This window comes from Lepidochelys kempii, chromosome 2, assembly GCF_965140265.1.
Source record: "Lepidochelys kempii isolate rLepKem1 chromosome 2, rLepKem1.hap2, whole genome shotgun sequence".
NCBI lineage: Eukaryota > Metazoa > Chordata > Testudines > Cheloniidae > Lepidochelys > Lepidochelys kempii.
This window is the reverse complement of record NC_133257.1, coordinates 70,828,988-70,843,673: the sequence shown is the minus strand read 5'-3', so window position 1 is coordinate 70,843,673 and position 14,686 is coordinate 70,828,988. Positions and strand designations below refer to the sequence as shown.

At 39.6% G+C, this 14,686-nt stretch overlaps 1 protein-coding gene across 13 annotated transcripts in view; it reads right to left on the bottom strand.

Moving 5' to 3' along the window:
• The window catches only part of RB1CC1 (RB1 inducible coiled-coil 1), a 169,135-nt gene that overhangs the window by 97,648 nt on the left and 56,801 nt on the right, over positions 1 to 14,686 (bottom strand). For 10 of the 13 annotated variants that reach the window (XR_012157218.1, XR_012157217.1, XR_012157216.1 and 7 more), the window contains 3 exons: positions 13,027 to 13,229; positions 12,255 to 12,690; positions 6,447 to 6,617 (listed from right to left, as the gene is read on the bottom strand). Coding sequence is in view for 10 of the 13 variants with exons in the window: in XM_073331179.1 (XP_073187280.1) it covers positions 6,447 to 6,617; positions 12,255 to 12,690; positions 13,027 to 13,229 (810 nt within the window). In the remaining 3 variants the exon portion in view is untranslated. Of the gene's footprint in view, positions 1 to 6,446; positions 6,618 to 12,254; positions 12,691 to 13,026; positions 13,230 to 14,294; positions 14,373 to 14,686 lie in introns of all 13 variants that reach the window. The other 3 variants (XM_073331182.1, XM_073331185.1, XM_073331186.1) reach the window with 3 other exon arrangements.

The following is a 14,686-nucleotide window of genomic DNA, read 5'->3' as shown; positions in this document are numbered from 1 at the left end:
ACTGAACCTGTCGAAGGTGGACCTTACGAAGCTGACCTGTCTCTCCACTTGGTCCCTGTAATGTCCCCTGAGCAGCCAGTCGCAGAGGTACGGATATACCTGCACCTGCCTCTGGGGTAGGAAGGTGGCCATGACCAAAATGCACTTGGTGAATACTTGTGGAGCCATTGCCAGGCCAAAGGGGACTGTGAATTGGTAATGGTTGTGGTTGATCACGAACCTGAGGAATCGTCTGTGGGCAGGAATTATCGAGATGTGAAAGTATGCATCCTTGAGGTCGAGGGCCGCACACCAGTCTCCCAGATCCAGAGAGTGAATAACTGCACTTAGGGAAATTGTGCGGAATCTCAACTTTTTCATGAAGCTGTTGAGGCCTCACAGGTTGAGGATGGGTCTGAGACAACCCCCGCTTGGCTTTGGAGATTAGGAAATAATGAGAATAGAATCCCTTGCTCCTTAGCTCCTGAAGAACCTCCTCCACTGCTCCTGAGGTGAGGAGCATTTGGACCTCCTGTATGAGGAGATGCTCGTGAGAAGTGTCCCTGAAGAGGGACGAGGAAGGGGGATGAGAGGGAGGGGAAGAGCAGAATATCCCACTTCTACCATGCGAAGGACCCAGTGGTCTGATATTATCTGAGACGAAGCACAGTAAAAATGGGACAGACAGTTCAGGAAACAGGAATGAGGCTCTGGTACGTTGACTGGTCTGCCGTCCTTAGGTGCACCTTCAAAAGGCCTGCTTAGGGCCTGACGATAGCCTCGCCGAGCCCTGGCCGAGGCTGGGTGGAGGCTGGGAAGGCTTATGCCTGCCATTCCTGCCACGCTTCTTTCAGAAGTCCTGCTGGGCCGGGGGGAGGGAAGCGTTGTGTGGGCTGAGGCTAAAATGTTTTCTCTGGGTAGCAGGGGTATGCATGACCAGTGATGTTACGTAGCCCACAAATATTTTAGGCTGTGAAGCCTGGAGTCTGTTTGCTCCGCAAAAAGGCCTGTGCCATCAAAGGCAGGTACTGAATTGTTTGTTGTACCTCCAGGGGGAAGCCTGGATGCTTGGAGCCATGAGCTCCTCTTCATTGCTATGCCCAAAGGCAAGGTATGCACGGCCAAGTCCGCATCATCCAGTTAGGCCTGTAAAGAGGTCTGTACCACTGCCTTGCCCTTATCCACTATGGCCCCAAACTCTGCATTGGATTCAGTAGGTACCAGTTCTTTGAATTTCAACACGGGGTTCCATGAGTTGAAGTTGTACCTTCTCAGGATTGCCTTTTCCTTGGCAATCCTGAGCTGGAGTCCCCTGGTTGAGTAGACCTTCCAGCTGAAAATGTCCAGCTTTTTGGAGTCTTTTGGGGTCGGTCCCTTGTGCCCCTGCTTCTCTCTCATTCACTGCGGCCACCACCAAGGAGCAGAGCTGTGGGTGAACAGACAAGTACTCATACCCCTTAGAGGGGAAAAAGTATTTTCTCTCTACCCCTTTCGCTGTCGGGGGAATGGAGGCAGGGGTTTGCCACAGAGTTTTAATGCTGGCTTGGACAGTTTTGATGTGGTGCAAAGCCACCCCCAATGGCCACTGGCTCTTCCGATTCGACTAACTCCTTGGCCTACAGCCCCATATTGTGAGCCATCCTGCGCAGCAGGTCCTGGTGTACTCAACTGTTAACAGGGGGCGGCCCAGAGGAAGAAGTCCCCGCCACCATTTCATCCGGAGAAGGCACTGGGCATTCCTGGCCCTCTGGCTCCCTGGGTATATCCTACTCAGTACCATGCTCCTTGGTGCCAACCTTGGGTTCAGCACCGGTGACAGGCTTGCAATCTGGACGCGGTTGCGTAGCTCGTACCAATGTCATCTCAGAGTCCTGAGGTGTGGGACAACTCGTGGCTGGAAGGGGCACTCGTGGTTCTGACACCAGCAAGTGGGAACCTTTGTGAAGTGAGTGCCCTCAGACTGGTGGTAGGCCATGGTGTCCAAAAGTGCCACTGAGCTGGCCCCTGCCACTGCACTTGCTATGCACTACTTCCATGTCCTGCCTTCTGCGGAAGGATGAATAATAGGACTCTGCCTCTGAGTCAGATGATGTGGATCTAGAGCATCAGGACCATGGCGGTTCCAAGCGGGGCGGTGCCAGGGATCGGTACCGCATGGCCAGTGCCATGGGGAGCAGTGCCATGGGGAGCAGTGACCTCCGCAACAGTGCAGGCTTGCCTCTGAATGGCACCCTGCGTTGCACTGCCAGAGGTCTAATCCGGCTGGCAGGGGACTGCAGAGCCGTCATGGCAATCAAGTCCCTTGTGGCCTCGAAAGTGTCCAGGGTGGAAGGGAGTTCTAGCTCCTGCACCGGGCACTTGTGCTCAGAAGAATTCATTGGCACAAGACTCGATGGTCCCCTCGTGCCCCTTTAGCAGGACGCACTCAGGAAACACTGGCTGATCCGGCAGCTTTCACCACAGGAGAGTGTCCCCTGTCTGTTTTCCTTGACACTTATGCAGCACCGGGGAGTGTGAGCGGTGCTGGGCTGCCTCCACTGGCTTCGGTGCCAGGAAGCATCAGTGCCGAGGGTCTCTGTGGCCAGAGTCCTCCTTCAGCGCCGCCTCACGCACAGAGGCTGGGCTACTCCGCACTGAGGTGCTTAGTGCCGGATCCTGCTCGGTGCTAAATTCCATCAGAATCTGCTTCAGCCTGAAGTCCTGCTCTTTCTTTGTCCTCGGGCAGAACCCTTTGCAAATATTGCACCATTCTGTTTGGTGAGCCTCCCCCAGACACTTGACACAAGAGTCATGGGGTTTGCCCGTTGGCATGAGCTTATGGCAGGTTCCACAGGGTTTAAACCCTTGGTATGCCCTGAACCCCAAAGGAGGAAAGGGAATTTGGGGTGGGAAAAAGCCCCCACGCCTACTAAAACTAACAACTAAACACTAGCAACTTCACCTATTTACAAAACTAAACTATGAGACTACAAAACTAAGGGAAAAACACTTGCGAGAGGAAGCAACTACAGTTCCAATGACTGTCACTGGCGGTAAGAAGGAACTGAAGAGGCGGCGGGTTGGCAGGGACCTATCTTCACCGCCACGAAGGCGCCACTCCAGGGTGCTCCATAGCCGACCCAAAGGGTGCTGCTATGGGTAAAACCTTCCGACAACTGTGCACGTGGCACGCACACACTTAACTGGAATCAACATGAGCAAGCACTCGAAGAAGAATACCTTTATTAGACCAACTTCTGTTGGTGAGAGAGACAAGCTTTCAAATTTACACAGAGCTCTTCTTCAGGTCTAGAAAACTTATTCAGGGTCACAGTTAAATACAAGGTGGAACATTGTCACGCTGTATGGAGTTGCTCATGACCGTGAATGCCAACCTCAGAGCAGAATGTCAAAAAGCCGGGTAGACACTCCAAACTGGTGGTATGCTCTATAATTAAAACTTCACTAATCCAGTAACAAGTGTGTACTCCTAAAGCACTATAACAGTCTTACTACAGAATCACAGAAATTCCAGTCTATTTTGCCATCCACGGCAGCTGGACTTAGAGACAAATGGTCACTCACACCAAAGATCAAAAAATATCAAACCATTATATCAAACCAGTTTCTGTAGAACATGAAACTGCAGATTTAAGAATAGAAATATGTCACTACATATTATATTCCTTCAAATTCTAACCATTTCTCCTTAGTTTTCTCAAATAGTAAGCAGTTTGATTTTTGCACACATTCAGAAAAGGAAGAATAAGATGTGTACTATTCCAGAAATTAAATCAGAATAAAGCTAATGTCTCTCAGAAGCAAGGGTTGGGACCCCAAGTATTGTTTATAGATTCATAGATTCCAAGGCCAGAAGTGACTATATTCATCCTCTCATCTGATCTCCTGTATATAACCCAGGCCACAGAACTTCCCCAAATTAATTCCCAAAGCATATCTTTTCGAAAAGAATCCAATCTGGATAGGAGAATCCACCACTACCCTGGGTAAATTATTCCAATGATTACTCAAACCATTGAAAATTAACACCTTAGTTCTTTCCAGTCTGAATTTATCTAGTTTCAACTTGCCACTGGATCATGTTATATCTTTCTCTCCCAGACTGAAGAGCCCATTATCAAATACTTGTTCCCTATGCAGATACTTACAGATTAATCAACTCACCCTTAACCTTCTCTTTGTTAAACTAAATAGACTGAGCTCTTTGAGTATCTCACTATAAAACATCTTTTAATAATTTAATCATTATTGTTGCTCCTCTCCCCATTAAACTCGCTCCCATTTATCAAGCTCCTTCTTGAATTGTGGGGGACCAGAAATGAACACAGTATTCCAGCAGCAGTCACACCAGTGCCAAATACAGAGGGTAACATAACCTCTCTACTCCTACTCAAAATTCTCTTGTTTATGCACCCCAGGATCACATTAGCTTTTTTGGACAGAGCATCACACTGGGGGCTCACATTCAGCTGATTTACCATGACCATCAAATCTTTCTCAGAGTCATTGCTTCTCAGGACAGAGTCCATCATCCCCTAACTATGGCCCACATTGTTCTCTTTGATATAATATTTACATGCCATATTAAAATGCATATTGTTTGTTTGCACCCATCTTACGAACTGATTCAGATCGGTCTGAATCAGTATACTGTCGTCTTCATCATTTACCACTCCCCAATTTGGGTCATCTGCAAACAATGATGATTTTATGTTTTCTTCACTGATAAAACTATTACATAGCGTAGGGACATGAACCGATCCCTGCAGCACCACACTGGAAACACACTAATTGTATGACAATTCCCCATTTACAGTTACATTTTGAGACCTATCCAGTTTTTAATCAAATTTAATGTGTGCCATGTTAGTTTTATATTGTTCTAGTTTTTTAATCAACATGCCATGCCGTACCAAGTCAAACATTTTACAGAAGTCTATTACATCAACACTACTGCCTTTTATCAACCAAATATGTAGTCTCATAAAAAAGAGATATTATGTTAGTTTGACATGACCTATTTTCTAGAACCCATTTGCATTAAATTACATTACCCTCCTTTCATTCTTAAATGAGTTCTGTATCAGCCATGATCTAGCCTGGGATCCATGTCAGGCTGACAGGCCTATAATTATCTGGGCCATCCCATCTGAGCATTTTGGTGAATTGGCACATTAGCTTTCTTCCAGAACTTTCCCAGGGCTTCAAGACTTATTAAAAATCAACATTAATGGTCCACTGAGCTCCTCGCCAGTTCTTTTAAAACTCTTGCATGCAAGTCATCTGGATCTGCTGCTTTAAAAAATCTAACTTTAGTAGCTTCTGTTTTACATCTTACAGAGATACTAGTGGAATGGAAAGAGTGTTATCTTCACCATATAATGAGACTACATCATTTATTTTCCCCCTCCAATAAAGAATATTTATTGAACATTTCTGCCTTTTCTGCATTACAATTGATAATTCTGCCATTTCCATCTAGTAATGAACCAATACCATTGTCAGGATTCATTTTGTTCCTAACACCCTCCTGCTGCTTATTTTCCTTATCTCTGCTGGCCATAGCCGCCTTCTCCTTGTGTCTCTTAGCTTCCCTTCAATAATTTACACTAACTTTTTCATGCCCAGGGTTGATTTTGTGTTTACCATCTTACATGTCCAACTCATACCAAAATGCTCAGACATACAATCAGAAAAATAACCTTGATGGAAACAAAGGGGACAAGATTGGTCTACTTCATTAAATATATTTGTAATTTACTCAGCATTTGGGATTGTATGATGCAAAAAATGATTACCAAAATAGTTGAAAATTTAAATACAAAAAAGTGAGGACATTCAGAATTATGGTTCCCATAGAAATTTAAACATGATCACTTGGCCATATGTGGTATTTTGTATTATTATGCTGTTTGTCAGAGCTACAGTTACAGTGAGAAGTGTAATTTTGGATGTTCTCTCTGCATTTATTTGACCACTGTTTTATAGCTAAGGTTTACAGTTTCATTTGTTTTACTCTATAGAGTGATGGGGGGAGTGGGTTAATGTGTACAGTATTTAAGAGTTTTGTACTGGCAACCACCACATCCAATGTTTTAAAACAACAAAAATCCTTAATTTTTTTTTTTGAATGAATGACCCAGTAGTATGTCTACATCCATGATAGCTTAAAACTACCAAACTAAATTATCAAATTTGCCCTTATGGACTGAAAATAAGGAGAAGACATTTCAGCCAAAAGGTTAATTTTTAGAACGTGAGAAGTAACCCCCCCAAAAAAGAAGAATTATAAGGAAAATGCACCTTCTATCATAATAAAGCCACAGCTACCATGCTTTTGTAAATTTCTTGTACATAAAGTTAAATGTGTTGGAAACTGTTTCACATAAAGAGATATGCTTAATTGTTTTATTAGAGTGTTGTGCTACATTAATCTATTTCCCCCACCCCAAGAAAAAAAAAATTACCTGAGCAAGGTCTTTTTGTTCATTTACTAGTCTGCTGCAGCTAGCTATCATCTGGTCCAATGCATAAAGCCTGTCCTCAAGCCCTTTAATCGCCTTCATGTTTTGATTATCTAGTTTGGCAATAGTTTGTCGACATTCTACCAAAAAGGGCTGAATGATCTTTGGATCAAGCTAAAAGATGGAAGAAAAGAGAGACTGTAATTATACATATATTTAGTGCCTTTTAAAAAAAATATTTCACACTGTGTACAACAGATTGCAACTCATTAATAAAGAGACAATGACAACACTGACATTGAATGGCTGGTACAGGAGCAAAAAAATAAAATAAAAAATAAAAAAAAATGAAATGAATATGTTACAGAGAAAACAAAATTATTAAAATTCATCCAAATTATTTTGCTCTCTTAGTGTAGGTCTACACTAAAGCCTAGAGAGGTGGGCTTCAGAGCCCAAGCTCTAGCATGAGCCCCAACAGCCACACAGCTATTTTTAACGCCATAGTACTAGCCTGAGTCTGTAGACCCAGACTCAGACTCACTACTGCAGGCTGCTGCTTACTGTGCTGATGTACCCACAGTTCCTTAATTTCTGATTTAGTTTTTCACTGGGAATTTCTTCTGTATCCCACATATTCTGTTTTGTTGTTATTATTTTACAATTTAGTCTTTGTTCTTACTTGTGGCATAAAATTAGAAATAGTTCGGGAACTATTAGACTATGCAATCCAGGTCCTTGAAGATGGAATCAAGATTAATTTTAAAAAAATGGAAAACTAAAGTGACAGCTCTTTATAAAATAGGCAGATATATTCACAGACAAATAACTGAGTGATGTTACAGAGCTGTACCACCTCTGATTACGTTTAAAACTTTTACTACATTTAAACTAGTCACTAATTTTTTGCTGGAGGAAAAGTTTGACTCATCCACCCTTACTTTTTTAACATCTGTTGGTGATAGTGGGTTTGTAAGAGGTTATATCACATCTACAGGGCTTTGGGGTGATTCCTCCAATTCAACTTCAAAGTAGTGAAAAAAGTAGAGCCTTTCGATACAAATCCTTTAGTTATAAGAGACTAGGGAAATTACTGTTTCAATGGAACACGGTTCTGAATAAACTAGTTAAGAGCATAGAGCATGTCATGCGTGGGTAGCGTGGCATAACAATTTATCTAAAAGAGCTACTGCAAACCTGGTGTTGCAAGAGAGTTCAGTAAAAATTATTTTTAGGAAACTACTCTAACATTCAGAGGGGTAGCCGTGTTAGTCTGGATCTGCATTAAGAGTCCTGTGGCACCTTATAGACTAACAGATATATTTGGAGCATAAGCTTTAGTGGGTGAATACATGCATCCAACGAAGTGGGTATTCACCCACGAAAGCTTATGCCCCAATATGTCTGTTAGTCTAAAAGGTGCCACAGGACTCTTTGCCGCTTTTACTCTCAGATTTAGTCACATGAGAATTCTCACCCTGAAATCTATGATACCATATAAATGAGTGAATGCCTACACGAAGAAAATGCCTACATAAAGGCCAGTAGTACATAATCTGGGACCTAAGATACTGTTGCAAATGGCAGTATTGCCGCCATTGTAGCAATGTGAAACTTTGAAGGAGGGATACAACAACAACATACAGAGGTACTAGAGTTAAAGAGATCCCCATTTACTCCAAAATAAAATAATAAAATAATAATAATAATAATAAAAAGGAAAGTGGGAAAAAGAAAGCAAATTGGAAAGTGATTGAACTTGGAAGAAAAAAATTAGAATTAGCCTTAATTTCCAGAAGAAAATATTAGTGCAAAACAGCTGAAGTTAAATGCCCACAGCGCATTTCAAATACAATACTTCAGGATTTTTTAAAAGCTTTTTGAGATGTCATGAAAGGCAGTTTTAAAACTGTCCTATCTTGTCATGTCTTTCTAAATGTACTATTTGTACTAAGGGTTCTCAAAGATTTTCAAATACTGGACAAACTCTTAACAGAGTCATCAACTGAATCCTCCTCCCAATCACAATCCCATTCATGACTATATATTGTCCTTGTCACAACTAGAACAGTTGTTTACATGGAAAACTAATATTAGGGAAGTACATTATTTTTAACTAATGCAATTTGTGTTTTGACCTTTTGGAACAAAGAGGATCTCTGTTTCTCTCATTTCACTCTTCTCCACATACTACTCTGTTTCTCTCATTTCACTCTACCTCCACATACTAGGAGGTCTGATCTCCTCTCTGCCCACCCTGGAACTGCTCCTGCTGCCTTTGACTCTAGCCCCATTTGCAGGATCTGGCTCTTCCTTCATTGGCAGATAGCAGTTTCTGTCTGTGGTAATTTCTTTCCGTCCCCTCTTGATTACATATCAGTAGCCCCTAATAGAAGCTCCTTGTTGCTAACTACTTTTACAAGAAGCTATGATTTTTGCATTAAAGAGTCTGGATGTCTTTAGAAGCAATTGGAAGCAAGGAGCCAGCACTATGCAGAACATATTAGTTCTCCCTGGACCACCAATGGTCACAGACAAGAGCTTGGCAACTGCTGCTCTATAAAGAATTCAAACTCCAGGAAGAATTCCATAAAGGAAGTTAGCAAGAAATGCCATCATAAATCAGTTGCATGGTTCAAATCTCTAAATAGCAATGAAAATCAATAAATTAATGCTAGCCTATTCCAGTTTTACATGTCAAAATGTCAACTCAGGATAAATATAATATCAAATAACCATTCTGCCACAGGATAGGTATTTAGATATTACGGCTGTCAAGCGATTAAAAAATTAATCATGATTAATTGCACTGTTAAACAATAACAGAATACCATTTATTTAAATATTTTTTGATGTTTTCTAGATTTTCAAATATACTGATTTCAATTACAACACAGAATACAAGTGTACAGTGCTCTCTTTATTTTTTATTACAATTACTTTCAATGTAAAAAAACAAAATAGTATTTTCAATTCACCTAATACAAATATAAGTGCAATCTCTTTATCATGAAAGTTGAACTTATAAATGTAGATGTAAAAAAACCCCACTGCATTCAAAAATAAAACAATGCAAAATTTTAGAGCCTGCAAGCTCACTCAATCCTACTTCTGGTTTAGCCAATCGCTCAAACAAGTTTGTTTACATTTGCAGGAGATAATGTTGCTCGCTTCTTGTTTACGTTACCTGAAAGTGAAAACAGGCATTCTCATGGCACTGTTGTAGCCGTCATCGCAAAATATTTACATGCCAGATGTGCTAAAGGTTCATATGTCTCTTCATGCTTCAACCACCATTCTAGAGGACATACGTTCAAGCTGAGGACAGGTCAGGCTCGAAAGCAGTGCAGACCGACGCATGTTCACTTTCATTATCTGAGTCAGATGCTATCAGCAGAAGGTTGATTTTCTTTTTTGGTGGTTCAGGTTCTGTAGTTTCCTCATCTGAGTGTTGCTCTTTTAAGACTTATGAAAGCATGTTCCACACCTCGTCCCTCTCAGATTTTGGAAGGCACTTCAGATTCTTAAACCTTGGGTCAAGTGCTGTAGCTATCTCACACTGGTACCTTCTTTGCATTTTGTGAAATCTGTAGTGAAAGTGTTCTTAAAATGAACAATTTGTGCTGGATGATCATCCGAGACTACTGTAACATGAAATATACAGCAGAATGCAGATAAAACAGAGCAGGGGACATACAACTCTCCCCCAAGGAGTTCAGTCACAAATTTAATTAATGCAGGTTTTTTTTGTTTTTGTTTTTTTTTAAATCAAGCGTCATCAACAGGGAAGCATGTCCTCTGGAATTGTGGCCAAAGCACGAAGGGGCGTACAAATGTTTAGCATATCTTGCACATAAATACCTTGCAATGCTGGCTACAAAAGTGCCACGCAAATGTCTGTTCTCACTTTCTGGTGACATTGTAAATAAGAAGAGGGCAGCATTATCTCCTGTAAATGTAAACACACTTGTCTTTCTTAGTGATTGGCTGAACAAGTAGGACTGAGTAAATTTGAAGGCTCTGAAGTTTTACATTGTTTTGTTTTTGAGTGCAGTTATGTAACAACAAAAATCTACATTTGTAAATTGCACTTTCACAACAAAGAGATTGCACTACAGTATTTGTACGAGGTGAATTGAAAAATACTATTTCTCTTATCATTTTTACCATGCAAATATTTGTAATAAAAATATACACTTATTTCAATTACAACACAGAATACAATATATATGAAAATGTAGAAAAACATCCAAAGTATTTAGTAAATTTGAATTGGTATTCTATTAACAGTTCGATTAAAACTACAATTAATCGCGATTAATGTTTTTAATCACGATTACTTTTTTTAGTTAAATCGCAAGAGTTAACTGTGATTAATTGACAGCCCTATTAGATATCTTTTTTTCAGTTCCAGATTAGTTCTGATTTCACGGAAGCCTTCGAATCATTCTGAAAAGGTACCAGATTTTCTAAAAAAGCCAAACAAACAAATGGGGAGGGGGGCAACAACTTAAGTTCTTTGCAAACAAAATTTAGGAATCCTAATGAAATCTAAAATATGTCAAATCTTCACTTATATACCATCATTTGCATAACTGCATTGCTGCTGTCAAGGGGAAACTGGGTAATTTAGCAGTTGGGTTGGTCTCTGCAATTACAAGTCGGGAGAAAGCTGGTTCCTTTGTAGTGACCAAACCAGATGATATGAAACTAGTTGTAGGCAGCTGGGACATAAATTTCTATTTAGAGAATCTTTAGCCTGTACTCCTTGAAGCTGACTCAAATACCAAGTGGACAAACTAACACAGGGAACACCTACTCACAGAGTGCCCCTCGTTCCTCCTCATGACACCAGAGACTTTTGTTATGTTGGTTCATGGGGAGCATTTTACTGGAGTTGCACAAGAGCTGTAGCTCACGAAAGCTTATGCTCTAATAAATTGGTTAGTCTCTAAGGTGCCACAAGTACTCCTTTTCTTTTTGCGAATACAGACTAACACGGCTGTTACTCTGACAACTATAATGAACACAAAACTAAGATCCCAAAATATAAAATTTAAAAAATCTGTTTTAAACTAAGAATTACATATTACCACTAGTAAGTGAGAAATGAGAAAAGATTCATGAGGAAGAGGTTTTTAAATAAGCTACAAAGCTCACTAGTAAAAACTAAGAAAAAGATACATCACTATCAAACAACCATCTAAAAACTACTCAGAGCATGATGCTTCTCTATTGGAGACAGAAATGGAACACCCAGCTAGATATAAGCTACTCTGAGAAAGTGTGTATATCCATCTGCTGGTATAAAATATCAAAACCCATTTAATGGGCTCAATTTTTTTTCCTGTGTTTTTAATATGATAGAGGATTTAATCTTTTTTTTAACAGAAAGTATGTTATACATCTGTGGGACCAGGAACATCCTTGATTTCACACAGGTTTGGGTATATTTTGTTGGGTAAGTAACATCACAAAGTTAGCGAAGAAAACAAAAATGTGTTACCATGCTAGCCACAAAAATAAATGCTGCGCTTTTTTTTTTTTATAAAACGTTTTGGACAACTATTCACATGAAATTATAACAAATCTACGGACGGTCAAATTTTCAAACTAAGCAGCGCTCTAATTTTTTCTTCTCCATTTTCTCCTTTGTTTAAATGCAGAAAGTTGCAGGAGAAACAAAGTTAAAACAATTAAAGTCAGATCAACATTTACTTCAATAACACCAGCATCTGGTAACCAAACAGAAAGATTAAATGGGAAATTCCTATTATTTCATTAAGACATCTTTTTTAAGTGTGAACTTACTCTGCTCATAGAATCAAAACATTTTCTGACTAATGATTCCACATCATTAGGTCTATCTTGAACATTTATCCAGTCCAACAGAGAGACATTGAAGGAAGACAGATCACTCTCGTTAAGCTCCTCTGAAGTTTTACTCTCCTCAATAGTAGTGTTTTGACTGGATTCCCTATTTTCTTTGACATTTCCGGGATCTGTGCTGTCCAGGGCTGAATGCTCCACAGACTTGCAAAATGAGGCTAAAAGTGATTTATTGTGCACTCTAGGTATATCAGAAGAAAGCACCAGTTCAGCAGACTTCTCATCTTCAGTTTCTTCACTTTTTGCCCCTCCATGCCGAACAGAAGAATCCAATCTTCCTAAACACTCTCTGTAACTATGTCTGGTTAGGCACTCCAGCAGTGGGATCTTGGACATGACAGAAACAGCTGTCCCCAAGCTTTAAAATAAAGGACAAACAAAACATCTATCAAGGAACCAATCTTACAAGCAGCTTAAGGTAGGCAATTTTTTTTTGCAGAATTTTAAATTTTTTGGTGCAGAATTCCCCCAGGAGTAAGCTTTTTAGAAAACTATAAGGAGTGAATGTTCTAACATATTAAGTTACCTACTGTATGATACAAAATACAACAAAAGTACTACAAATGTACAGAATTCGGAACTTCTACTGGTTTACTAACAATTAATTGTGGAAATATAAAATCATAAAACTTATTTTTAAATGCAGTGATTGTGTAGGGCACTTTCTTATTGAAGAGTCTAACAGCAAACCTACTGTGTGAGTTTCAGCTTAATATCATCTATGGACTGCAGATAGTTTGAATATGCATTTTCAAACTTGAAAAGCAGCTTTTGATAAGAATATGTGCAATCTTCCAAATTGGCCATTATGGCAGCCCAGCCTTGGTGCTGAAGATGTTCATCATGGACCAGACCTTCACAAAAGGAACAAAGCTTCTTTGCAACCTCATACATTTCCTATGCCAAAAAAAAAAAAAAAGAAAGAAAAAAAAAGTAAATTCACAGAATTAAATTATCAGTCTAAACCTGTACTCAATGCAGTAATGCATTCAATGCAGTACTCAAATGTTTATCATACTTCAGAAAAACTATTGACTGTGACACCTAACAGAAAATTAAACACTGAAAGTCTAAAAGGAAGTGTTTAAATATGAACAGTTGTTTGGCCCTCCCTAAACATTTACTGAAAGTAATACAAACTTCCTTTACCTTTTTTTTATTTTTTAACAAAAATTGTATTAAATGACAAACTCAATTTACTCAGACTGTTTACTGAATGTCATATTAATCCAAAAGAAAGCAAGACAGTCCTGGCCCCAGAAACCTACAAATTAGCCAGTACTGTTCCAACAAGAAATCAGATCAAATATCAAAGCCGTGTACATTATCACTTTTTATGCACATATGTATTATGCTATATATTTTTGGAGTATGGGGTTTACAGAAGAGGCATACTAAGGACGAAAAACATTTTGTCGAAGAAGTGGTCATTTGGCTCATAACAAAGGGTAGGAGATCTAAATGTAAAGACGCAGCTTGAAAAACAGCACAGCAAGAAGATGGTAGGAGGGTAGGTTGGGAGAAGTGTAGGAGGTGAGAAAAGTAATCAAAGGAAGATTTAAATTAATTATTAACAAACCAGGTGCAATGTGAGTAGCAATGAAAAGTGCCCACAATGCAACCGGTGACCATCATGAATTTATTTCACATGTCATTTAACAGCCATCAAGAGTCAAGAGTTCTGCTATCATCAACCCAAGGTACAGATGAATCAGACACTAAAAGCTCTGCATCCTATTAACAATGTACTGAATTACTGCCCCTTTACAACTACTTTTGTTTTGCTTTTCAAGTTTAAAAACTGCAAATTTTCCTATTGTAACAACATAAACAGGAAATGTACTAATTTACAGCTAACAGTTTAGAAAGAAAACTTTATTTAAATTTAGGAAGACAATTATATTAAAGAAGGAAAGATAACTAAAGGGAAGTCTTTTGGTTTACACCCCAATCTTTACATACCTTTGAAGTTGCATATTCTGTTAAGAAATGTCCTCCTGATTATACTTATGTGTTTGGTTTTAATATCAACCTCTCTACCTATGAAAAAAGAAAGGAAAGAAAACAGTGATACTTATTGTAGATTCCACACTTAACTAAGCTGTGACTGCACATCATCCATCGTCAACTGTACACATGTACAGCTTTGCGTGTGGAAGCTAGAATAAGGCTGATTTTCCTTTTTTAAGTTATTCAAATATGGTGAGCTCAATATTAAAACCCAAACACATAAGCATTCTGCAAAATACATTTGCTACTGAGTGTGTGATGCTGTAGTACATTAAATTCAGGGCCAAAATGCTAGGCAATTTGTTCTAGAAAGATAATCTACCATTGTTTAATGCCCAAATTTT